Raw genomic sequence first — 25070 nt, forward strand, 5'->3', positions numbered from 1 at the left:
TCTACACCTTGTTATCTCAGATCTCCAGCATCGGCAGTTCCCACTATCTCTGAGACATAGTGAATAATTACTTTTCCTCAGTATTTGCAGTAGTGAAAGAGGATAGTTGCCAGAAGTAAATTAATAGCAGATCAGGAATATGGACTGAATAAAATAAATGTAAATAAAACATCAGTAGTGAGGAAATAGATAGAATTAAAGTGTGACAAATCCCTGGGACCTCATGGCTTCCAACCAAGGGTGTCAAAGGAAAGAGGGGAGCAGATTATAGATAATCTAAACTATAACCCTTCAGAGTTCCCTAGATATAGGAGTTGTCCCCCTGGATTGGAAAACTGCACGTAACATTCCATTTTTTAAGTAGTGTGACAGAGGAAAACCAGGGAATTACAGACCAGTTAGCCTAACATATATGGTGTGGAAATTGTTGGAGTCTATAATTAACGATGGGGTAAAGGAACAACTTGAATTTTTTTAGTTAAACAGGGAGAGCCAGCATGAATTAATGACAAGTGGGTCATTGCCAACAAACCACCTTTAATTTTTTGAAGCAGTGACTAAGATAGTGGACAGGGAATGTCTATGGATGTTGTTTATATAGCCTTCTGGAAGGCATTTGCTAAAGCCCCACATAAGAGACTGTAAACTAAGGTAGCAGCCCATGGAATTGAGGACAAATTACTGATATGGCTGGTAAACTGGTTGAGTGGCAGGTGATAGAAAATAGAGATAATGGGTGGTTATTAAATTGCCAGGATGTGACCAGTGGTCACAGAGATTTGTGTTTAAGCCTCAATTATTCGCATTATTTATTAATGACTTTGATAATGGCATAGAAAGTCATATATCCAAATTTACTGATGACACGAAATAGACGGCATTGTAGACAGTGTAAATGATAGTCCAACATAATTTTTCGCTGAATGGGCATAATGGGCAAAATTGTGGCAGATCGAGTTCAAAATAAGTAACTGCAGCTTGTCCATTGTGGACCGATTAAAGGATAGATTGGGGTACTTTCTATCAAGTTAAATACAGCGGATGTCCAAGGAGACTTTAATTCAGGATCTTTAAAATGTCGCAGATGCAGAATAATCAAGAAAGCTAATGAAATGCTGGTCTTTATATCTAGAGAACTGGCATACAAGGACGCAGAATTTATGCTGCAGTGATACAAAACCCTGGTTAGACCCTACATGGAGTACAGTCGGTTCTGATATAGCGCGACAGTTCCGTTCTCATGCAATCTCGTATTCTAAGAAAATCGCACAATAGTTGCGCCATTTAAACGAATGGGGCTGGAATCACGTTATAGCCAATACAGGTAAGAAAAGTTTGCGTTCCACAAATAGCAGTCTAAATTCTTCAATCACGCTAAAGCCAATTTGCATTGAAGAAGCACGCGATATAGCAGAACTGACAGTACTGAGAGCAGAGCTGGTCACCACTTCTTAGGAAGGATATTTTGGCCTTGGAAGGAGTACATTTAGGATTACAAGAAAGATGCCTGGACTTCAGATGCTAAATAATGAGGAAGGATCATGCAAATTAGGCCTGATTTATCTAGATTTTAGAAGATTAAGGGGCGTCTATTGAAGTCTTCAAGATATTAACAGGAAAAGACAGGGTAGGAAAAGTTAAACTATTTTCACAGGTTGAGGATTGTAGATCTAGGGGATATAGTTTGAAAATTAGGGCAGATTGTTCATGAGAGTTGTTAGGAAGCATGTCTACGCACAAGGGTGTGGTATTTTGGAACTATCTTCAACTAATGGCTATAGATGCTGGATCAACTGTTACTTTTAAATCTGAGATAGATAATACTTTTGCTTAAAAAAATTTTGAGGGATATAGGGCCAAAAGCAGGTGTTTGGAGTTAGGCTACAGACCAGCCATGATCTTATTGAATGGTGGAACAGGCTGTAGGGACTGAATTGTCTACTCCTGTTCCAATGTAGACAAAGTACAAGCAAGTTAGCTGTCAGTGCATTTCATTTGTATAGTCAAGTACTCCTTTGGAGTACTGAGGTGCACGAATGGATATAGTCCAAAGGTACCTTGGGGGTTTAGGTCAGGGGTCATTTGTGGAGGAAGTTGTCTGGTTGCGATCAGGGATTATTTTGGGGATAGGTCAGGTGTCGTTTGGAACCATTAATTATAAGTAGGATTGTGCATCAAAGGTACATAAACTACTTAGAACTAATTTGTTAACAGCTAATATGGTTCTACCACTTAAATCTCTAAATTGCAGATTACGTGGCTGGAACTCAGGAAGGACAGTCTGGGGGCATGCAAGAACAAAATTTCAGCCTGGGTGTGGTCCTCCAAGGTCACACTGAGAGGGATAAATGCCACTGTGGTCTTTCTCATCTTTCATTGCCGACAGCAAAGTCCCGTGAAGGTTAATCCTGAAATGTGTAAGAAATGTGTCCACACTGCGTTCTCCCATAGCTCAGAGCTCCTAGATACAGAACACATACAGGATGTTGGTGAGGCACCTTCTGAAGTACTGTGTGCAGTTCTGGTCGCCCAGTTATAGGAAGGATATTATTAAACTGGAGTGGGTTCAGAGAAGATTTACCAGGATATTGCTGGGAATGGAGGGTTTGAGTTATAAAAATAGACAGGAAAGGCTGGGACATTTTTCACTGGAGCATAGGAGGTTGACTTTACTGAGGTTTCTAAAATTATGAGGGGGCATAGATAAGATGAATAACAAGGGTTTTTTCCCTAGGTTGGGGGAGTTCAAAACTAGGGAGCATATTTTTAAGGTGAGAGGAGGAAGATTTAAAAAGGACGAGGGGCAACTTTTTTACACAGGGAATGGCTCGTGCGGAATGAACTGCCAGAGAAAGTCGTGGATGCAGGTACTGTGAGAACATTTAAAGTTCATGAATAGGAAAGGTTTTGAGGGAGATGAACCAAGCACAGGCAGATGGTACTAGTTTAGTTTGGGAACATGGTTGGCATGGACTGGTTGGACCAAAGAGTCTGACTCTATGACTCTGTTAAGAATTGTCAATAGTTTCAACAAGTGTCAACCTGTCAAGAAGTGTTGATAATTGTCAAAATGTTTATAAATGAAAGTGCTTTTCTTAACAGAACATTGTCTGTAATAGAGATTTAAGTGATAGAACCATTTTTTTTTCTGCTATGTGTATGGGTGTCTGTGAATACTTAGTGACTTGACAAGCAAAGGAGGTGGTTGTGGTAGGTGGAAGTAGAACCAACTTGGCATGAGGGTATTAGAAGCCATGGGGTATTAAGAGCCATGGAGAATGGGTAGATATGCATAAGGTGGTACAGGATCTATGAGGGATGCTTGGTCAGGGATGTGGGTTGGCATGGATGCGATATTGAAGGGTTGAGAGTAAGAGTGATCTTTTATGGTTTAATATTTATTTTTAAAGTTTGAACACAGTGCCTGGGTCCTAAGTATCATAACCATGGATCAGAACCACAAAGTACTTTTTTAAATGATGGCTGCAGAGCCTAAAATGGCTGTGAAGTACTTTGGCTTTCTAGAGAAAGAGAGAGACCCCCATGAATTTTACACCTAGACATGAAAAGGGAACTTACACAACAGCCCTTAAAATGGGTGGAAGAGGCAATGCAAAACTGGACCATGATCTCTTACGACTACAAAAATAATGAGCTGGCAAATCCCTGCTCAACAGCAAGCCACTCCTCGCAGGTTATGTCCCAAACTGTAGGCACATTTGCACTTTGTCTTTTGAATGGTCTAGTGTGTCCCAGCCTGGGTTTGAGTGATAGCATGCTGTGAAAGTCACAGTTGAAAAACTATGCACTAGTGACTCCGGTGTTGCACTCTAAGTGCTAGAAGTCAGCTCTCCAGCATCCAGACAGAAGGGAAACAGGACAATTAAAGGACTATCTCTCACTTGAATGCTGGAATTCAACCACAGTCGAAGGTAATCAGCACTACAGAATCTCAACCAACCTGCAAATCTAAGGATCAGAAAACTGACTGTTTAAGTACCAAGTAATCTCCAATGCAATGGCCACAATCTTCAACAGTCTGGTCCTTGTGACATTTCAGAAACTAATTTGTATATCAGTTTTTTTTTTAACTTTTATCCTTTTGGACTCACCTGTCAATTCTCATCTAGTTATATGTATGATAACAAGGTGTAGAGCTGGATGAACACAGCAGGCCAAGCAGCATCAGAGGAGCAGGAAAGCTGATGTTTCTGGTCTGGACCCTTCTTCAGAAATGGGGGAGGGGAAGGGGATTCTGAAATAAATAGGGAGAGAGGGGGACGCGGGTAGAAAATGGATAAAGGAGAAGATAGGTGGAGAGGAGACAGACAGATCAAAGAGGTGGGGATGGAGCCAGTAAAGGTGAGTGTAGGTGGGGAATTAGGGTGGGGAAAAGTCAGTCCAGGGAGGACGGACAGGTCAAGGAGGCGGGATGAGGCTGGTAGGTAGGAGGTGGGGGATGTATATATGTTGTATTATCAATTCTTCTCATATTTAATAATATTAAATTCAGTCTTTGATAATTCAAGGACGCCTGGTTAAATTGGCCACCTTTTAAAACTTAAATTTGTTTAGGTTTGGGAGAAAGATATACACAAGGGAAGGGATACATTTTTAAATTAACCTCATTGAAACCAACCAAAGGGACAATTGACTAAAGAGTGGAAGCCAGTTCATCCCTCCACACCTCGGAGCTTAATGATTTGGAGTATTCTGTCTGGAACTGTAACAAACTGGGGAACTTCACCTGGAATCTGGGTGTAGCATGAGGAAGGCTTTCCACCCAGTCTGCCTTGGGAACTGTGTATTTTAAAGCTTATATTGGTCAAAATTTATCTGTGAAATCATATTTAATTTGGGTTAATTTCTGGATGTTAAAGCTTAGAAGATATCAGTGTTTGCTTTATTGACTCTTGTACAGTAAAAATTCTCCTATTTAAACACTGAAATCTTGTGGCTTCATTCTCTTTGTAAATATCCAGGATTTTGAATTTCAAAAAGTTACTATCTCCAGTGACCTCCAAACATTGTAAAATCAATCCACTGTTAGTCCTATCAAATAAATAATACATAGAAGTTATATTTTAGGATGAATAATTGTCCTTAATTATTGCCATTAAATCAATATTGTTTGAGATTTGCATCAAGTGTACATCATAATTTTTAAAAAAATGTTTTCCTCATATACCAGATGGGAGGCAGTGTAATTCAATCCCTGGTATTTAAAAATGTGGAATTATTGTCATTCTTATTATTTAAACAACTATGATCCCATGGATTGAACACACTGATTTGCTGCAAAATGCTCCTGAACAATTAGATAAAACTACTCCTGTAAGTCCAACAGCAAGAACCACAAGAAAAGCAATCAATCCTATCACTTCCATATCCCTTTCTGATCTACCACAACATTTTCCTCACCAATTAAATTGTAATGTAAAAAACAGAATTAGAAATCACTGAACTAATCCAAAATCTTAGCTTTGGAACAGAAAGGGGCTAAACTCCTATAAAGCTCAGCAGGAGGTCCCAAATTGAGTTGCAACCATTCTGTATTAGATCCCTGCCAGTTTTTGAACTATTTAGGCTTATTCATCCTGGAGTTACAGTATGCGTTTAGAGAAACAGATGAAGAATTTTGACTTACTACAATCTCTGTAAGGAGACATCATAACAAGAGTCTTCTCTAAGATCAAACACAGCGACCTAATAGGAGAACTTTGCTCGATCCTTGGTGATCACGTTCTTCTCCTTTACAGTTTTACATGTAAAGATGTGACTGGACAAGATGTCTTTAAATGCCAATTAATGTAGTTGCACAAAATAAATCTTTTATTATTTATGAATTTCAGTGAAGGAGTAAGGAAGGAAAGTGTTAGAAAGTATGAGAAATATGAGGGCCCACCTTAACCCTGTTGAGTAAAACAAACTGGGAGGGTGTATGCTTGAATTACTCAATACAGTACAACATTTACTACCTTAATGTAATCAGTTGTTCTGAACATGCTTGAGGGACACCACTCTTCTTCAATTCTTCCAGTTGGGGTCTAATAATGTTAAAATGTCCCAACTGAAGTACTAACTAAAGACCTCCACCAGGCAACCATTATGCCTTCCCTGTGAGAGCAACCTGATGGTGACAGCTGGAGAAGAGTGTCAGAAAGCTTTTCTTGCAAAGGCATTTTTCTTTTTCCAGTTTTCTTATGGGTCAAAAGTAGTAACCCTTCCCACTCCACTCTCCTCCTTCAGTCTTCCTGTTGTACACTGCCATGTACAGTGGGCAGAATCTTCTTAGCTCCTGAGCGACATGGGCAATGTGGAGTCAGTAGGGAAAAATGGATGAGATCGGCAGAAATGAGACTGTAAACCTCAAGGGAAAGAAGTCTGCATTTCCAATCAAGTTTTGAATGGCAACAAGAGTCTCACCAGTAAGTGGTGAGAGACATATTTGCAACATCTGCTAACGTTATCATGGAGATGCAAGTTGCTATTTTTCCACCAAGATAGAAACTAGATGATGACAATTATGACACAAAATTCAAAGCAGGTATCTGCCAACTCTGGCTCAGCTCTTAATCATTCAGACTGTATCTTGGACTGTAGTTCCCAATATCTTAGTTTATACTCAATGGAGAGTGACCACCCACATCCTCTGGCCATGGAGGTTGGAATCAAACAAGTGCCAGCCGTACTGCTACCTCATGGCACACATCCTACTCGTGCAATATGGTTCTGCACTTCAGTTCTGCACTTAGGAGTGCACTGATATCTAGAGTTTCAAAGAACTGTCTAGAGGTATGAAGAATAAGAGGTTATCTCTTTGAAATTTACAAAGTACCCAAAGAGATAGATGTTTCCTTGGTTGGGTAATCCAGAACACAAATAACAATTTAAAAGTAGGTGGGATACCATTAAGTCTGAAGTGAGGAGAATTTTTTTTTACTCAGAGGTTGTGAGCCCTTGGAATTCTCTACTTCAAAGGGCTGTGGAAGTCCAGTCTTTGAATCTGTGGGGGTTACTGATATGGGGTAGGCAAAAGGCACTGAAGTGTTCAATCAGCCATATCATGTTAAATAGAGCTTGATGGGCTACTCTTCCTCCTATACGGTGTCAGCCATGTCACCTATGTGCTCCACGAAGCGTTTCTCTTTTGGCTCTTCTTCCACTTCTTCCACAGTGAAGGGCAACTCCTTGTTGGCAGTGCTTGATTTGGTTCATGACAGTACCGGGAATCCTGGGAGATTCCCGGCTGTGCTGAGTACTTGCACTTTTGCCAAGAAGGAAGATCTTACGAGTGTGATGCAATAGAGCCACATTCCATAGGTAATGAGGTGAGTTTTGGTGTGTGTAATCTAGCTAGGACTTGCAGAGAGATGCCCTCCATGAGCCTCATTCAAATTGACCCACCTTGTTTGTGGTAAAATTCAGCCCTATGTTACTATCCTGTGTGCTTGGAGTTCATCAGGCTTCCAAACCTAGTCTTCTACTCATTCTGCTAGTTGCTGGTTTTGGGTAAGGGCAGATGACTCCTGGGAGTTACATTTTCTCAGCCTCTTTCTGCAATGGGGCAGAGAATTTGTTGTCCATCTCTGATCGTCTGTCAGTGGTAAAATTGGGGCTATGGGATTCAGCAAATACCATCAATTTATCTATCAGTTATCTTCCCTTATTCTCCAAGATAGAGGTCTTAGATCCTCTTTCACACATAAGATTGGGGCCAACTGCTCCGTGATTGCTACAGCCTGAGGATTAATGAGCCATAAGGTTATCTGAAGACCAGAGCTGCATGCTGATTTAGTGCCTGCTATCTCAGTCCAGAAGATCTTAGTGAAATATTTCATTCTTCTCACCTCTCTTTGAAAGTTGAATTGGAACCCACAGAAAGGAAATCACAGCCATGAGCAAGGTACTAAGAAAACTTGATGTGGCTACTGCATAGTATGGAAAGTATTAGAATGATATGTTAAGATCAACCAAGAGATCCTAAGGGATTTCTCGACTTACATCTGAAACTGATGAGATTGTCTCTGTCTCTGTGGCTGCCCCACTCCAGAAGCCATATCAGAAAACCTGAACCTTTTCAGGTTTGACTCATTTTAATGTAACTGGAAAGTTATAAGTGACAAGATTGGCAACTCTCTATTGTCAATGGGTATAGGAGAATGAATATCTGAAGAACTGACTGGAAAGTTGGGTGAGGCTGGAAGGACTCAGAAACTAAGCCCACTCCAGAGACTGCAGGTCTGTCAGTGAGGCGGGGTGATTAGGGGTCTTACAGGAACTGAGGCAGTGGAGGGCAGACAGATCAGCTTTGGCTCAATTTAGTTCTCCCTTACAACAAACATTTTCAAGGAATGTCAGTGCTGATGCTTAAAATGTCATTTTATTTTTTGGTTTAATTTTTGTATCTAGATTTTCTGATTAACTAAATATTGAAGAAAAAGTACTTTTAGTGAAAAGGACTGTCTGCTTTACACTCTTTAGCATTGCACATTTTCATTAATGTTGCACTGAACTTCATAGCACTATCAGCATTATTTCTCTTCAATGCACAAAGTTTTGCTGCCAGGAAATGTTACAAGTACTAAACTTCAATAACTGGTATTGACTTCTGGATGTGCTACAATACCACTGGTCACATCAAACTTCCACACAGTAATTTGCAGTTGCCATTCTTTTTGTATTAGTTTGATACAACTGAGTAGGTTGATATACAGGCAGAAGGCAGTTCAGAAGAAGCAGCTTCAGAAGACAGTCACGAATGTTGTTGTGCTTGGAGTCACATGTAGCTCAGACTACGTAAGGTTAGCAAATTTCTTCCTCTTATTGACATTAACCAGGTGAGTTTTTTACGAATCAAGTAGTTTTCACAATCATTACTGCTGAGACTAGCCCTTTATTCCATATTTATTAATCAACTGGATTAAAATTCCACGCTCTCTCATGGCATGACTTGAATTCATCTCTCCCCAGTATTATTCCAAAATTCTGGATTATTCATCCATTCCCCTCACTAGTACCTTCTCCAGGACAATTAAGAAAGGGTAAAAAAAATGCTGGTTTTCCTGGCTGCACTCCCATCCCCATGAATACATAAAAAGAACAAAAACAAAAGTCACTAGACAGATCCCATCATACTTGCAGTGTTTTAATTTTTCCTACATGTTTTTTAATATGTAAATATTCTGCATCCACCACATATCATGTAAATTTGATTCACCATTGATTGTTATTTTATTCACCTTATAAAACATTAAAGATGTGGCCCCCTTATGAAAGCTGCAACACTATGCCTGATCCCATGTGCATAACTTTTTTTTTCTGATATCTGTTTTTCTTATATTGAGAATCAGATTGCCTTGGTGTCCAGGGATAGTAGAATTACCTGCTGGAAGCACCATTTTTTAAACCACACTATGCTATCACAAAACAATCATTCTCTGCAATAGTATTTAAGGATACATCGTGATGATTGCAGGATCATAACATTATGAAGATATTGTATCTGAACAATGAGAGTGTATCTAAAGCACTTCGCAAAGCCTCTGTAAAATTTGTTGTTTGGTTACTATTTTGAACTCACAAGAGGCCTTTTTATGAAAAAACTGTCTAAACTTTTTGGGATTGATTTGGCATATATTTTGCATCATCAGCAGTTTTGATTGCTGATGCTAATTGCCGGACTAGTGTTCTTGATGATGGCTTCACTGAAGGATTAACAGTTACAGTGCTATTACCACAAACCAATTACCAGGACATTATTGAAAGATTAATGGATAGTCGGAACAATTGCATGGACTTAATCTGGTTCAGGTGGTTGAGTGACATCAAAGAACATAAGATAGTAACACAGGAGCCCCTTTGTCCTGCAGAGGTATTGTCCCCACCCTTGACTGGGCAGCCCGGGTTCAAGTCCCACCTGCTCCAGAGGTGTGTAATAACATTTCTGAACAAGTTGCTTAGGAAAAATAGATTAAAATTAAAAAAGCCACAGTAAACCACTCCAGTATGTCCATTATATTGTACACTGGATGCAGTGAAAACATTTTATGCTGTTGACGCTTCTTCCTTTTATTTATTTCACAGACTTGACATTGGCAACTGGTGCTTATGTCAGAATGCTTCAATTGTAGTCATATCCATGCTGAAGAGTTTATATTACATTGATTTCATTGCTTTGAATGTTAAATGTTTTCTATGTTTTGAACAATGTGATTGGGCCTATAGTGGTTTATAGCTGCCTTGTGTACATGCTGTTTCTTGATTATGTTATCGAGGAATATGCAGTCAGCCTGTATGAGTGGAATCTTCCAGGTGTGCCTGGAGTTTTTAGAAAGGTGGGCAGTGGGAGGCAAAATGTCAGTTTCCTGATAGCAGGTTAAAATTTTGGAATTAAATTCTTAGAAATTTTCAGGTGAGTTGGCAAAACCTCTTTTAAGTTCAGTAGCATGCCATAAATAATTAAAATCTCAGTCTGCTAGAATTATGTTTATGTGTACAATCTTGTAAACCAAATGCTGGAAGCAGTTGTGGTTGTAAACCCAACTCAATAAGCTGGACATGCACCTGGCAGAGTGGACTGCTTCCTCTAAATTCTGGTGAGTGTAATGCTTGGCATCGTCAGAAATGAGCAGATTTTTGGCACCACTGCATAAGGAATTTTTAGTGAAGGTTGACCTTGTTGAGCAGCTAATCTAAGCTTGTAGCCAGAGAACCTCCGGCTTCCACAGTTTTACAGATTGCAGTGTTAGGAGTGAAGGCTGACCAGGCCTTTCTATGAATCATAAAATCATCCTGACAATGTGAAAACAGGCCCTTCAGCCCAACAAGTCCACACTGACCCTCAGAGCATCCCACCCAGACCCATCCGCCTAATCTACACATCACTGAACACTATGGGCAATGTAGCATGGCCAAACCACCTAGCCTGCAAATCTTTGGACTGTGGGAGGAAACTGGACCACCCAGAGGAAACCCACGCAGACACGGGGAGAATGTGCAAACTCCACACAGACAGTCGCCCTAAGGGCGGAATCGAACCAGAGTCCCTGGTGCTGTGAGGCAGCAGTGCTAACCACTGAGCCACTGTATTTCTATGTTAGGCCCCCTAACCTGCTTAATTGAGGCAGCCACACTGGCTCACTGGCCAGTGAATTAATACAACTATGACAAATGACTGATGGAGTTGAGGTCTGAGTCATATCTGACAGATATTAACTGGTTTGCTGGATCTGGTCCATGGAGGCAGAATTTGGGCTGATTTCTTTAGCCTTTGCTCTAATCTGTGCAGGATCTCTGGCACTTCTGCCAGCTATTTTGTCAGTTCATTATTGGCTTTTGACTTATTCCACAGATTTCAGAAAGAACCTATACCTTTAGGACACGAAGATGATATCACAACTTGTGATGATCTGGTGTAAGAGGTCTCCATCTTGTTCTGTACATTCAGTTATGTAGTCAGTTGGACTGACAGCCACTCTGTTAGTCAGCAAGTCAGGTTGGGAGCTCTTGTGGCACAGTGGTGTTGTCTCCACCTCTGGGACAGAAGGCATAGGTTCAAGTCTCACTTGCTTGAGAGATGTGCCATAACACGGTTGATTAAAAATATCTATTATCTAGAGAGTATAGGGTCTTGTGGTGTTGTGGTAGTGTCCTTACTCCTAGGCCAGAAGTTTTAGGATGAAGTCCCACCTGCCCCGGCCATGTCTAAACAGATTGATGAAAATAACTATAACCCAGGCTGTATGTGTAAATTTGAGATGTCATATTAGTGCACATAGTTATTAATAAACTTTCAGATATCCGTCTCAATAAGAACTCAACTTGCTATGTTATATGGGCTAACTATTAGAAAACTTATATCAATGGCTAAGTCTAGAGGCTCCTCATCTGTATTGGACTTAGCAGGAGTCTATTTTCCAGTAGTTCTATGAGTGTGAGAGGCCTCAGTTACTTCATTACCATCTGTGTGAAGAAATTCCTCTTCATTTATGTCTTTACTAGTTTTCTCCTTAACTTGAGATTATGTTCCCTGGTTTTAAAGTAAACAGACAGTCGATATATCTTTATATATATATTGCCTGATAGAAATTACTGTATTTCTTAAGGGTAGGATTGAGGCTATTGATCTGCTGCTCAACCTCTGACATGAATCCACCTCAGTCAGCTGGTGCTCCACAGTCATTGGAGATTAGTCATGGGGCATGATCAAAGGGATCTCTGGTTCAATGTGAATATGGTTCAATATGAATATGGCTAGTCACTGTTGATTGTGTGGAAAATGAAGAGGAATCTGCAATGATGCATGAAGAAGATCTCTATCTCCCATCCCTAGAGTCAAAACAAAAGTTTGATTGCACTCCTTCTTGAGTAGAAAGGTGTCCTGTTTCTTGGCATCAGTGAAAAGATAGCAATTGCCCGCAGAGGCCCACTACTTTGTCATCTGAACTGTATATCCATATTGTTTGGTGGCCTTTGAAATTGTCAGTCTGAATTTCAAGGTAAGTTCAAGGTAAGTTATGATAGGTAATATTGAAAAGTCCCACCTTAAAATTAATTAGTTTGTATACATTGCTAATTTTTTTTAGAGACATTATTGGCATGTGTTTTTCTTATGGATAGACAAGATAATCAGGTTGCCTTGTAAGTAGATTGCAATGCTACACTTAGCATGATGCACTGCTACAATCAGGGTAGTTTAGAGGTGCTGAGCTTATTATTCGTATATTTCTCATACAGAACAGGATTATCAACATCATGGTCTTTAGCAGTTCCTGACAGATAGTCACACCTTGCTTCAGAAATAATTTCTTTCATTTCATTGTTAAATATGAAGAGATCTCCATGTGTTATGAGGTGAATAATGAACTCTGCAAGTCAAATTTATGGTATTAATTAAAAACAGGGAGGACCACCTGAATGTTGTTATCTTTCAATCCTTCCCTTGAAAATAGTGATCTGCACTCTCCATGCAAAGAAATCACATCTGCTTCACAAAGAGAATTCCAAGGACAGCCTGGCATGTGACTGACAATTGGATTAGATCATTCCCTACATTGTGAATGAATGTTGCTAACAAAAAAAATTGTCATATGGTTCAAGGCAATCCACCGAACTGCCCTGACTTGGATGTTCAACTTAGATTGTAAATCTGCAAGATATCATATCCTCAAAGAAGACCTCCTGTTTTTTTTTACCCTTCAGACAATGTTCGTGTCGCGTGCCTTGGGCATTCTAGTCCTCATCCAACTGGACAGCACTTACACCCTCCCCTTTCCCCATCTGCATATATTTTCCCTCTCACTCATACACTCTTCACCCCTACATCTTTGTGTCCTTGCTCCCATGCCAAATCTCGGTCTTTCTTCCTTATTTCCAGTCTCTCTCATTCTCTGTCTTCCTGGTTGCTTTGTCACTCTTTCTCCAGCTGTTTTACTGTCTCTATCTTTTTCCTTTGTCTCCCCACCTCTAATTCCACCCCCCGTCACTCTCTATCTCTCTCTGTCTCTTTCTCTCTCACTCTCGATTCCTCTCCTGCTTCCTCCACAAAACACAGATAAAGGAATGCCTCCAATAGAAATACTTATGTCTCCTATAACATGTGCTGAAACATCCCAACAGCAAGTTTGGTAAAAAGAACATACAAGAAATTAAGTAGCCAAGAGTAAAATTTGAGCAAATGCTTATATCTCAAAAGATAGTCTTTAATTATTGTTCCACCTGTCTGCTGCTGATTAATCTAATTTTGTACTGGTGTTCATTTCAGGGAGTGGGCCACAGGTGGCCAGGAGTAGTAGTACACCATAAACACTAAAGGGGTATTTAAATATAATTTTCATGTGGCAGGCTGCAATTAGCAGACACAGCTGCCAAATCGCATAACCCATCGAGGAAAATTGTAATGGTGATTTTTATGAGCAGGCAGTTGGCCATGTGCCTCCCTGACCCGTTTACTTCGTCCAGCAACTGGGGGCTGACTTAACATGGATAGTAAGAGAAGATCCAAGAGAGTTAGTGCGTGGATTAAGCTGCTAAATAGCAGAACTAGTATCCTACTTCATTGAAACACTCAAAAGAAACTTGATCTTGACCAAATACGGGATTAAAATTAATACCATTTTGTAAAATTCACCTAAACAGCCTGAAACAAAAAAAGGAGTGCTGGAAATGCACAGGTCAGGCAGCATCTGTGGACTATGTTGGCTCTATTTCTCGCTCCATTTTCCGGTAACCACAAACATTCTGTTGTATTAATGCCAAAACAGGTTAAGCTAGATATGGTGACTTATTCCTATTTTCAGTTAAATTGTCACATTATTTGTATGAAATGCTCGTCAGAATGTTTTTTCTCTTATTTTGAAAAATAATCTCATCAGTTCATTTTCAGTTTTCTTCTGGTTATGACTCAAGTAAATGTTAGATACTGGCTATGTGTCCCCAGTTTAATCTACTTAAGTATTTTACGAAAACAGTATTATGTTCCAGATTAAAAGCAAAATACTGCAGATGCTGGAGATGTGAAGTGAAAACAAAAGCTTCTGGAGAAATTCGTTAGGACTGACAGTTTCTGTGAAGAGAGAAAAACGGAGTTGACATTTCAAGTCCAAAGACTCTTCTTCAGATTCCAACAAAGAGTCGGTGGACTCTAAAGGTAGCTTAATAAAAACCAGAAGAACTGCGGATGCTGTAAATCAGGAACAAAAACAAATTTGCTCGAGGCAAAGTCCCAGCTCCCCACACCACGCACCAGGCCTTGTTACCACATAGCCTGCCATTACACACCGTCTGTTGTTAGTCACTAACAGTCCCCATTAACAACTACTCACCCTCCCAGCCTGATCGTTAGCAGCTCCTTTGTCGGTCCAACTGTCTTTCTCTCTCTTTGGGCTCTATCCTATCATTTACTCCCTACCCCACCCACCACCCTATTTTCTGCATATAAACTGACATTTTCTGATGAAGGGTCTAGGCCGGAAACGTCAGCCTTTCTGCTCCTATGATGCTGCTTGGCCTGCTGTGTTCATCCAGCTCTGCACCTTGTTGTCTCGGATTCTCTAGCATCTGTAGTTGCTACTATCTCTGATTCAATTTTCCCAGCCACCATCAGTTCTGAGGAAGGGTCACCAGACCCGAAACGTTAACTCTGTTTTCTCCTTCACAGATGCTGCCAGACCTGCTGAGCTTTTCCAGCAACTTTGTTTTTGTTTCTAAAGGTAGCTTTGTTACTTTCTCTATATATGCTGCCAGACGTGCTGAGTTTCTCCAGCACATTTTGTTTCCATATTATGTTTCCAGAAACTGGATTTCAGTGCTACTGAAAAGTGAACGTTTCCCCACTTTAGGAGTTTATAACACTCTATCAAATGATCCAAGATTGGGTATGGTAAAGACTTTTGGACTCTTATCTGAAATGCAAACATTCCTGCCTCGCCAGTGTTCATTTCCTTTCTCCACATCAGCCATCCTCAATAGAATATTGAAATGGGATTAGCAATTCCTAGCACATTGGAAGCACCTTTCTCCCATAGACTTTAGTCTTCAAGGAGCTAGAGCTGATATTTCTTAGAGAAGGCAGAATCAAATTTGTCTCATTTTGCTTGGGCTAAATTCAGGTCCAGACCAGGCACCAAATTACGTGCAAATTGACGCCTTGCATCACCCAGTTTTCAACTATAAGACTGGTATAAAAAATAATGGAAATGGAATTGACTATGATTTTTTAAAAGAAAAGTACCATATCTACATTTTGAAAATGATTCAGTGATTCTGTAAAGGCCCTGTTATGAGCTTTTTTGATGTCTTTGATCTTGATTTATTCATTAGATTGTATTATATCTACATTCAATCTGCTTATACTACCTCTCTAAATTTTGTCTTGTTTAGGTATGGGCTGTTTCTGGGGTGCTGAGAGAAAATTCTGGGTTCAAAAAGGTGTTTATTCCACTCAGGTTGGATATGCTGGTGGATTTACCCCAAACCCAAACTATAAGGAGGTCTGTTCAGGTATGTCAGAATTTCTTCTTTGCTTTTGGGCTAAGTGACATGGTTCAGGAGCTGACGTGTTTGGAAGCATTTGTACATGTGCTGACAAGGTATTGAAATAAATTTTTAAAAGAAAAGTTTATTTGGCAAATTTCACAGCTTACATGTTACATTGATCTTTGGACACCTAACAATGATTACAAGTTGAGAATTGTATCATGGAGTTTGGGTGTTGCTTTTGTTCATATTTTACATGAGAGATGCAATAGTTCTGGGCAATGAGAGGGCACTTTTAAAGTCATCTCAAATGAGTGCCTTGATGATGGATCTTTATAGTCAATGTCTGGTTATTTATGTTCTTTTCTCAGAGCAGGAATTATGCCTGTTAATTAGTAATGCACTGCCTGCTGTTTAATGCATGATCATATTGAAGGTTCCATGATTGTACTTTAATCACTTAAAATATACCCGATAATTTGCAATGCATTAATAGGAGAGAATGCAACATAATCCATAATGTTACAAAGCAAGAAAAAAAAACTTAAAATCACACTAGCATCTTTCACAGTTTCTGGAGTCCCAATGTGCTTTATAATTCATGAATGAAGCAGTTCTGAAGTGTAACAGAAATGTGGCAGACACTTTGTACAGGGCAAGATCTGACAGACACCAGTGTGATAGCAGATAATAAAAAAATCAGTGGTTCAGGGATAACTATTGTCCAGGACACCAGAAATAACTCTACAGCTCTTATTTGAAATAATGTAGTAGGGTCTTTTACAGCTAGCTGCTTTGAAGCACTTGTTTTGTCCAAAAGATGACACCCCTGACAACACCCCTTGAATTATGTATTCAACTCTCTGGAGCAGGACTTGAAAGCACAAATTTCTAACTCAGAGTTGAGAATGTTCCTGATCCAGGGCTGTTATATCTTTCCAAATATTTTCGTTCTGTTTAAAAATACATTGTTTTTTAATTTAAGGTGTTTACTGTTCACTGCTATCTGTGCCATACACAATTCTACAGTTGTGAAGTCATGTTGATGATTTGTTGTCAGGCTCAGCTTGGTCCTGCTCTCTTACAAAGTTCACCTTCCAATTTTCCTGCCCTCTTCCATAAAGAAACATTTGTGCTTAACTCCTGCTCTAATTTGATCGATTGAAAGTAGGGAATTATGCTGAGGACCTGTATCCTGCCAATCCTTTACTCAATTTTTTCGAATACCAATGATCTTAAGTAATAAAACATTCATCCAGGAGCTTAGAATTTTTACAATTTTATTGCATTTCCAGTAGTTTCTTTCCTCCCTGCAATTGTGACACTGAAGAACTTACAAAAAAGTTACAATTTTCACACGATTAAACTGATGAGAAAAGCCATGATCATTGAACAGACATTAGAAAACTATTTAAGGAACCTTCCTTTATAATATGAAAAGTATTCTCAAAGTTTGATCATAGACATGTATAATGAAAAATGAAACCTATTTGTTATGTTTTTATTGCAATTTCCTCGAGGAAGGAGCATCACTACTATTATGACCACACTCCAGGAGAGATTTGCCAATTTGTCATAGTTCCAGACAGAGACTTCAAATCTTACCAAAGCTTTTCATCTTGCACTCATCAGAATGCTTTGCAAGAATGCAAATTCAAGCAAACCAATGCCTCTAACAATCAGAGTTCACTAGCAACCATCAGCACTCTCCCCTCCTGTTGTATAAATGTTGGATTTTCCACTCGAATTTGTATTCCATGAACGTAGGATGAATAACTGCAACAAAATGCGTCTTTCTTTTGCAATACTGGATACTACGAAACAACCGCACCCCAAATCATTTGGCTCCATGGTGAGAGGGTATAAATTGCTCTCCTTGGTAATCAAAGAAGAACAAAGAACGATACAGCACAGGAACAGGCTCTTTGCCCCCCACCTCCTCCAAGCCTGTGCGAACACATTTTGCCCTTCTATACTAAAACTGTTTTCACTTACAGGATCTGTAACCCTCCATTCCCTTCCCATTCATGTATTTGTCCAGGTGCTTCTTGAATGCTACTGTTGAGTCTGCTTCCACTGCCTCCTCTCGTAGCACATTCCAGGCACTCACCACCCTTTGTGTGAAAAATCTGTCTCGCATGTCTCTTTTAAACATACACACCACCGTTCCCCCCTCCCCCGCATCTTGAACCTGCCTCCCCTAAACTTGGAGAGGGGTGTCACTTGCCCACTCGGTTAGTTGCAACAAATTTAACTTAAAAAGCATCTCTGTCCTTTGGGTATCTTTCTCCCATACCCAAATTAACTTGTGTTTCAAAAGGAACCAATTTTAACAAGACTTTCTTGAATTAACAAAAAGTGAGTTCATTAATTGCTAATGCAAGAAGAAATAATAACACAATGTGCATGCACACAGAGTAGAAATAAGAGGTGAGCCTAGAAAAGTATAACTAAAGAAAAAATACGCAGATCTGTCTTCTGAATTGTTCGAGAATAGCATGAAAAGACGTTGTAAAGCTCAATGATTGCACAATATTCAGCACCATTTGTGACTCCTCAGATACTGAAGCAGACCATGTTCAATTGACAAGAAACTCAACTGGACTCACCGCATGAGCACAGTGGCTACAAGAATAGGTCAGAGGCTAGGAATACTGTGGTGAGTACCTCACCTCCTGACTCCCAAAAGCCTGTCCTCAATCTACCAGGCACAAGCCAGAAGTGTGGTGGAATACTCCCCACTTGCCTGGATGGGTGCAGCTCCAATAACACTCGAGAAACTCGACACCATCCAGGACAAAGCAGCCTACTTCACTGGTACCATATCCACAAACATCTACTCCCTCTCCCATCAGTACTCAGTAATAGCAGCATATACTATCTGTAAAATGCACTGCAAAATTTCATCAAAGATTGTTAGCACCTTCTAAACCCACAACCATTTCCATTTGGAAGGACACGGGCAGCAGATACCTCGGAATGCCACCATCTGCAAGTTCCCTGCCAAGTCACTCACCATCCTGAATTTGAAATATGTTGCTGTTCCTTCACTGTTGCCGAGTCAAAATCCTGGAATTCCATCCCTAAGGGCATTGTGGTTCAACCTACAGCACATGGACTGCAGCAGTTCAAGAGGCAGCTTGCCACCACCTTCTCAAGGTAAACTAGAGATGAGCAATAAATACAGACCAGCCAGCAAAACCCACATCCTATGAATGAATAAATAAAATAGGATGACAATTTTGAGCTTCTTGGTTTTGCAGGTTGGCAGAAATTCCGTTCTTTTGATTCCTTTCAACAGTGACTAATTTGCAATATACAGAGTGAGGTGGAGAACATGACTATTTGAAATGGCTGCTTTCAAAGCTATGGCCATAACAGCACTCCAATCTTCACAATAGGCCATCTGACCAATAGTATACACAGATTAGCCTTGCAGTCAGTTTTTAAGTCCTCCTTGTGTATATTTCTGGAGGGTAAAACAACTATATCTGCTTTACACCTTGTTATCTGCAAGGGATGGCTTTTTGCTTGCTTGGGTAGCCTCATGTAACCACTTCTTGTTAAGTCTCAGACGTTTTCTTGACACTTTTATAGGTGTAATGTTCCATGGACTTCACACATGACATCGTAAGACCATTACTAACTTTTCTCACAAAGCTTTTTTGAATAATATCTATAAATATTTCAGGATTCTGATCTATTGCTGTAAAATAATATAAATTGTTTTCTGTCTGAACGTCAGACCTGGCTTATTTGCTAGCACTGTCCTCCTGAGTCTAAAGGTTCCAAATTCAAATCAATTCAAGGGCATGAGCACAAAAATCAATACTAAGACTTCACTAGGCAGCTGGGAGTGTGCTGCAATGTTAGAGGTTCTTTCTTAGGATGAGGTGTTACATTGAGGTCCTGCTCAGGTAGATATAAAAGATTCAGTGGAACTGCTTTGAAGAAGAGAAGGAACACATTTCTGACATCTAAAGATCCCTCTAAGCTGCTGGGCAGCTCCACGCATGTCAGTCGACACACCACTGCAGGACTGCTGCTTCTGGAAACTGCTGCTGGACGTGAACCTAGAGGTCTGCACAGGACGAAGAAAAATGAGAGAACTACTGGTATCTTTGGCAATTACTTATTCCTCAATTAGCATTACAAAAGACAGGCTATTTGGTCTGATCACATTGCTGTTTGTGAGACCTTTCTGCACATAAACTGGTTGCTACGTTAATTGCAGTAAAACTGTAATAACACTTGGAAAGGACTTCATTGCCTCTAAAGTGCTTTGAGATATCAGTTGGTCATCTGAAGTGCTATGTAGCATTTTATTTATTAGAAGCTTACCTTGCTTGCACAGTGAAATACATTTACTGTATGCGGTAGTTAATTTTACTTATAGGTTGGTGTTCGGTGAGAATTCTCGTTTTATTGAAGGGTTGACTCAATTACTTAACTGGGGAAGACTGGGTTAAGTTTGTGTCCCTGTAGATGTGTGTTTAATTAAGTATTCTATTGTGTAGCTGAGACTGTCTCACACATTGTAAATGAAGCAGCAATGCTCAGTCTTTTGTGTGTGTTTACTGAAGAAAATAGCATAGATATAACAAAGCAGTAACGTGCAATCCTGAAAATACTAACCTTGAAATTGAAACTGTTCAAATAGCCAACCTGCTATTAAAAGTGAAAGTCTGCAACAAATTGAGATGGTGATAGAAATATGAATGTTGAAAACATTTGAGCAACAAAAATAGTTTTGAATATCAGAAAATCAAATATTGTGGCAGAAAATCAAACTTAAAAGTAGTTAGCAGTACTGCCTCATAGTTTTCTGAATATGAGGATGCTCAGTGTCACAGAGAATTGGATAGTGAAAGTGTTTGAATACAATTCTTTCACTTTCTTTGTTTGAATCTGCCCTAGGGATTTCTTTAGGTTACATATCAAGCCAATGCTTAGTGGGTGAGAATGTAAAAGTGCCCAAGTTGACAACAACTTACCCAATTTCATTCAAAGACTTCATGGAGAATGGTAGTATCCTGCTGAGAATAAAGGTTCTTTCCTCAGTTGGGCGGTACATACAGTGGGAGTGCTTGACAATAACCGTGAGTAAAAAAAATGTTCTGTTCTTTAGCACTGTTGGTCTTCACCTTGATAGATCCATAAGTTATTGAAAACAAGTTTAAAAATAACGTGCACTGCTTGATGCTATCAGTATGAGTACAATGATTAATTTTCACAGGCACTTTGTCTTTCTTTTTCAGTATGATAGTCTCTCCAGGTAAATTTGTTTATTGCGATTTGTTCTTTATGATTAAATTACCTGTGTGGTATATAGTACAATATAAATTAGCAATTCTCTGTAAATTATTTGTAAGACAAGCCAAATTAACCAGCCAGCAGAGGTGTCCATGTTTGGTACTTGTGAAGGTTCAGCTCCCACAGCTCTTCAGTGCAATATTGAGAATTGGCAATTTGGTTTTCAGTTGTTCTAGTGTCCTGCTAAATCTACAGTGTGGGTGTGCCAGGACAACTGTGGGCTGTTGGCTTTGAATGCAAGAATGAAGAATCTAGAAACTAGATTTACAAATCAGAAAAACAATATCAAGGCCACATTTTGCAAATCTGTAAATTGTCATAAGTACAAGACATTGTAGTTGCCAATCTGTTTAATTTGAGACTATTCTATTATGTGTTCATTGAGTGTGAGTGTCACAAGCTAGAGTAACATTTATTGACCATTCCTAATTGTCCTGCTGGTTGTGAGCGCTTTATTGAATTATCACAGTTCTTCAGGTGTTGTAATATACTCTGTATATTAGGGGGAGGGAGTTCCAAGATTATGGCCCGGTGACAATAAAGGAATGACGATTATATTTCCAGATCAGGATGGTGTATGGCTTGGAGGGGGGTTTGAAGGTAGTGGTGTTAACATGCATCTGCTGCCTTATCCTTATAGGTGGTAGAAGTCATGAATTTGGAGGGTGGTTTTGAAGGAGCCTTGGATGAATTACTGGACATTGTAAATGGTACACAGCTGCAAATGTGTGTCAGTTGTAAAGGGGGTGAATATTGAAAGTAGTGGATGTGGTGTCAGTCTAGCAGGCTGCTTTGTCCTGGAGGGAGTCAAGCTTCTTGAGTGTTGTTGGTGCTGTCTTCATCCAGGGCAATTGGAAAGTATTTCATCAAACTCCTGACTTGTGCCTTGTGGATGGGGAGTCAGGAGGTGAGTTACGTGGTGCAAAATTCCCTGCCTGTGACCTGCTGTTGTAACCACAGTATTCATAGTAGCAATCCAGTTGAGTTTCTGGTCAATGGCAAGCCCCAGGATAATGATAGCGGGGGCTTCAGTGATCATAATCCCATTGAATGCCAAGGGGTGAAATAGAAGAAAACAACATAAGCTGCGTTGGTGATTGAGAACAGACAGGGATTGCTTGCATTTTGAACTGCAACAAATTCACAGTCAATGAATGACACAGCCTCATCCTACATCTACTGGAATCAGGTGTTAATTCAGCTCTGTTTGGCTTGTTGTGACTGAAGTTGCAGCTCTGTCTCATGCAGAAAGCCCTGCTCCTGCCCATGTCCTCACGGTCCTCCTCAAATATGACACTCCCAGCTCTTCAGAGTCTGTTATTCTCCTGTTTTCCTGCCAGAGTTGTGCAAGATATACTAGATTTATGTGATGCACTTCGTCTAGAATGTACTGAAAGGCTCCCTTCAAGGACTGGAACCTTATCTTTAGTAGTCCTGTTGTTTGGCCCACGATTGCCCTGATTGAAGAATGGGTTGCATTGTATCTACACTCAACTTCATTCAGGGAGTTGCGTAATAGAACCGTCATCCACAGTTGCAGAGGGGTAGCCCTTGTCTTCCAGTAACCTTCTTGTAAGATATCCGGCACTTGAAATAAGCCAGTAATATGAGAAAAAGTCAGAAGTCACATGACACCAGGTTATACTCCAACAGGTTTATTTGAAATCACAAGCTTTCAGACCACTGCTCCTTTATCAGGTGAAGACCATTCCACCTGACGAAGGAACAGTGCTCCAAAAATTTGTGATTTCAAATAAACCAGTTGGACTATAACCTGGTGTCGTGTGACTTCTGAATTTGTCCACCCCAGTCTAACACTGGCACCTCCACAGTAATTATGAGAGATCTTAGGGATATAGGCAGCATGGCAGCTCCCATGGTACAGGGTGCAAATTTCTAAGATGTGGTATCAATGATCATAGATGATGCATGCAATAATGGAATGACACCCTATTCTGTTAATGAACTCAGCTACATTATGATATGGCACTCTCAGTGCAACCTCCAGTACAGTCTTGCACATGGGGAGAAGCCAGCGATGTTGACCAGGTTGCAAAACTGACCTCATCACGGGGCAATGAGATGAAGTGATGTGATGAGGCACAAATTGCATTAGCAATAGCGTTTATATATTTGTAGGTCTACAGTGGCTCCTTCAAAGCAGCCAGTGGCATGAAAGTATAGCGTAGCTGTCATTCAAATGGCCATTGGGATAAGATGGCAACACATTTCAGATCACAGGTCCTGCTCTGGCATTTAATGTAGTTCTATGAAAGTGTTCCAGGGCATGTTCAATCTGTGGTGATACTATGCCTTGCTCATCTCGAGAAAGTGTCACCAAGCACAATAGACTCTAGACCTCCTGTACACACTGTGCACCCTGAGGAGGCCTTCAGCTGCAACTTCATTTGGAAGCTGTTTAGACATTGCTGCTGGTTTTGGGCTTCCTGGCACATCTGTTCCTCCTGTATTTCTCTGTGCATGTGGTTACAGTGATGATGACTGTTACTGTGGATGGATCATTAACCACAGCTCCAAAAAACCTGCTTGGGGAATATCAGAAACAGAAGTGATGTGAGCAGTCAGCATTCACAAATGACAGTGGGACATGGAACACTCTGACAAGGAGGGTCATGGAATGTTCTACTTAAGAGTTTATCTGTATTCCAATGAATGCAACAGAAGTCATGTGACGGAAATATAGTGAGACTATAAGTGCTGCATGATTACTGCAACTTTGTCACCCCCATATCATCCAAGAAAGTCAGCATTTCCTGTAAGAGCACATTGATGAAAACTCACAGTTCAAGGCGAGAGAAAATCTGTTCCATGCCCTTGTGCAGCCTGAGATCTCAGAGTGTCTTTGTGAATTGTGGCCTGCTGGTGCTACTTCAAGGTCAACTGTGATTACTTGGGCTTCACATGACCAGGATTACTATGGCCAGAATTTGTACCCCACACGGTTGAATACTACTTGTATTTCACACACAGGGTGATATGTTTACAGATGTCTTCAACCTGTACTGTGAAAGTGTCTGATTAATACAGTTGCACCTTGAAGGGTGTCACATCATTCACAAGTAGAGCCCATGTGCTCAGACAGAAATAAACACTGACTTCACCAACTCCGGGTGTGGTCACAGCCATTTCCATTCACAATAATGATTTGTATGAGGATGGAAGGCTTTACAGGTCACACTGGCCATTGAGTCACAAGCTCGTCATGGTAATCAATGGGTCCCACCAAACCTCCATGTTCCTTTCTTCCTTGCAGTCTGTAATGAGACCATCAGTATTAAACATCCACACATTCCTACAGTTGTATCCTTTGAATCATGATTTACCTCCCAACATTAATCTTGACTTTATCTTCCAAAATTACCCCTTAAGTCCCAGCCCGACAGCTACATCGCCCCAGGTATCGCACTGCCCTTTCTGTGTGTCAAAGCCAGGGTGGTTATGACTGTCAATGGCCACTCCACAACAGTAAGCCATGTCCTCAAATGCTCTCTTGTCTGTCTTCTTATCTGTTGAGTTGGCCCTTTTCGCAATTATTATTCTTGTATGCTGCATGCTGCTTCCAATTTCCACATTCTCCAACTTTCCTTTCATCATAATGGCCCCTGATAACCCCCTTGACTTTCATTAAGGCCGAGGATTGACCTTGGCCCACTCGCTGGACTGTAATGATAAAGCCCCCTGACCCTGGACATGCCAGCCGCTTGGCTGACTGTGTCAAGGCCCCCTGCACTGATATTAGGTGATGTACTTGTCTTACT

General features: G+C 40.3%; 1 protein-coding gene across 1 annotated transcript in view; it reads left to right on the forward strand.

Annotated features, from left to right (window-relative positions):
• msra (methionine sulfoxide reductase A) overlaps positions 1 to 25070 on the forward strand; it is a 282237-nt gene that overhangs the window by 112787 nt on the left and 144380 nt on the right. The window contains exon 3 of the mRNA XM_048597063.1: positions 15883 to 16002. Within this exon, the coding sequence (XP_048453020.1) occupies positions 15883 to 16002 (120 nt within the window). The remainder of the gene's footprint in view (positions 1 to 15882; positions 16003 to 25070) is intronic.

The sequence above is a fragment of the Rhincodon typus genome, chromosome 5 (assembly GCF_021869965.1).
Source record: "Rhincodon typus isolate 14 chromosome 5, sRhiTyp1.1, whole genome shotgun sequence".
Taxonomy (NCBI): Eukaryota; Metazoa; Chordata; class Chondrichthyes; order Orectolobiformes; family Rhincodontidae; genus Rhincodon; species Rhincodon typus.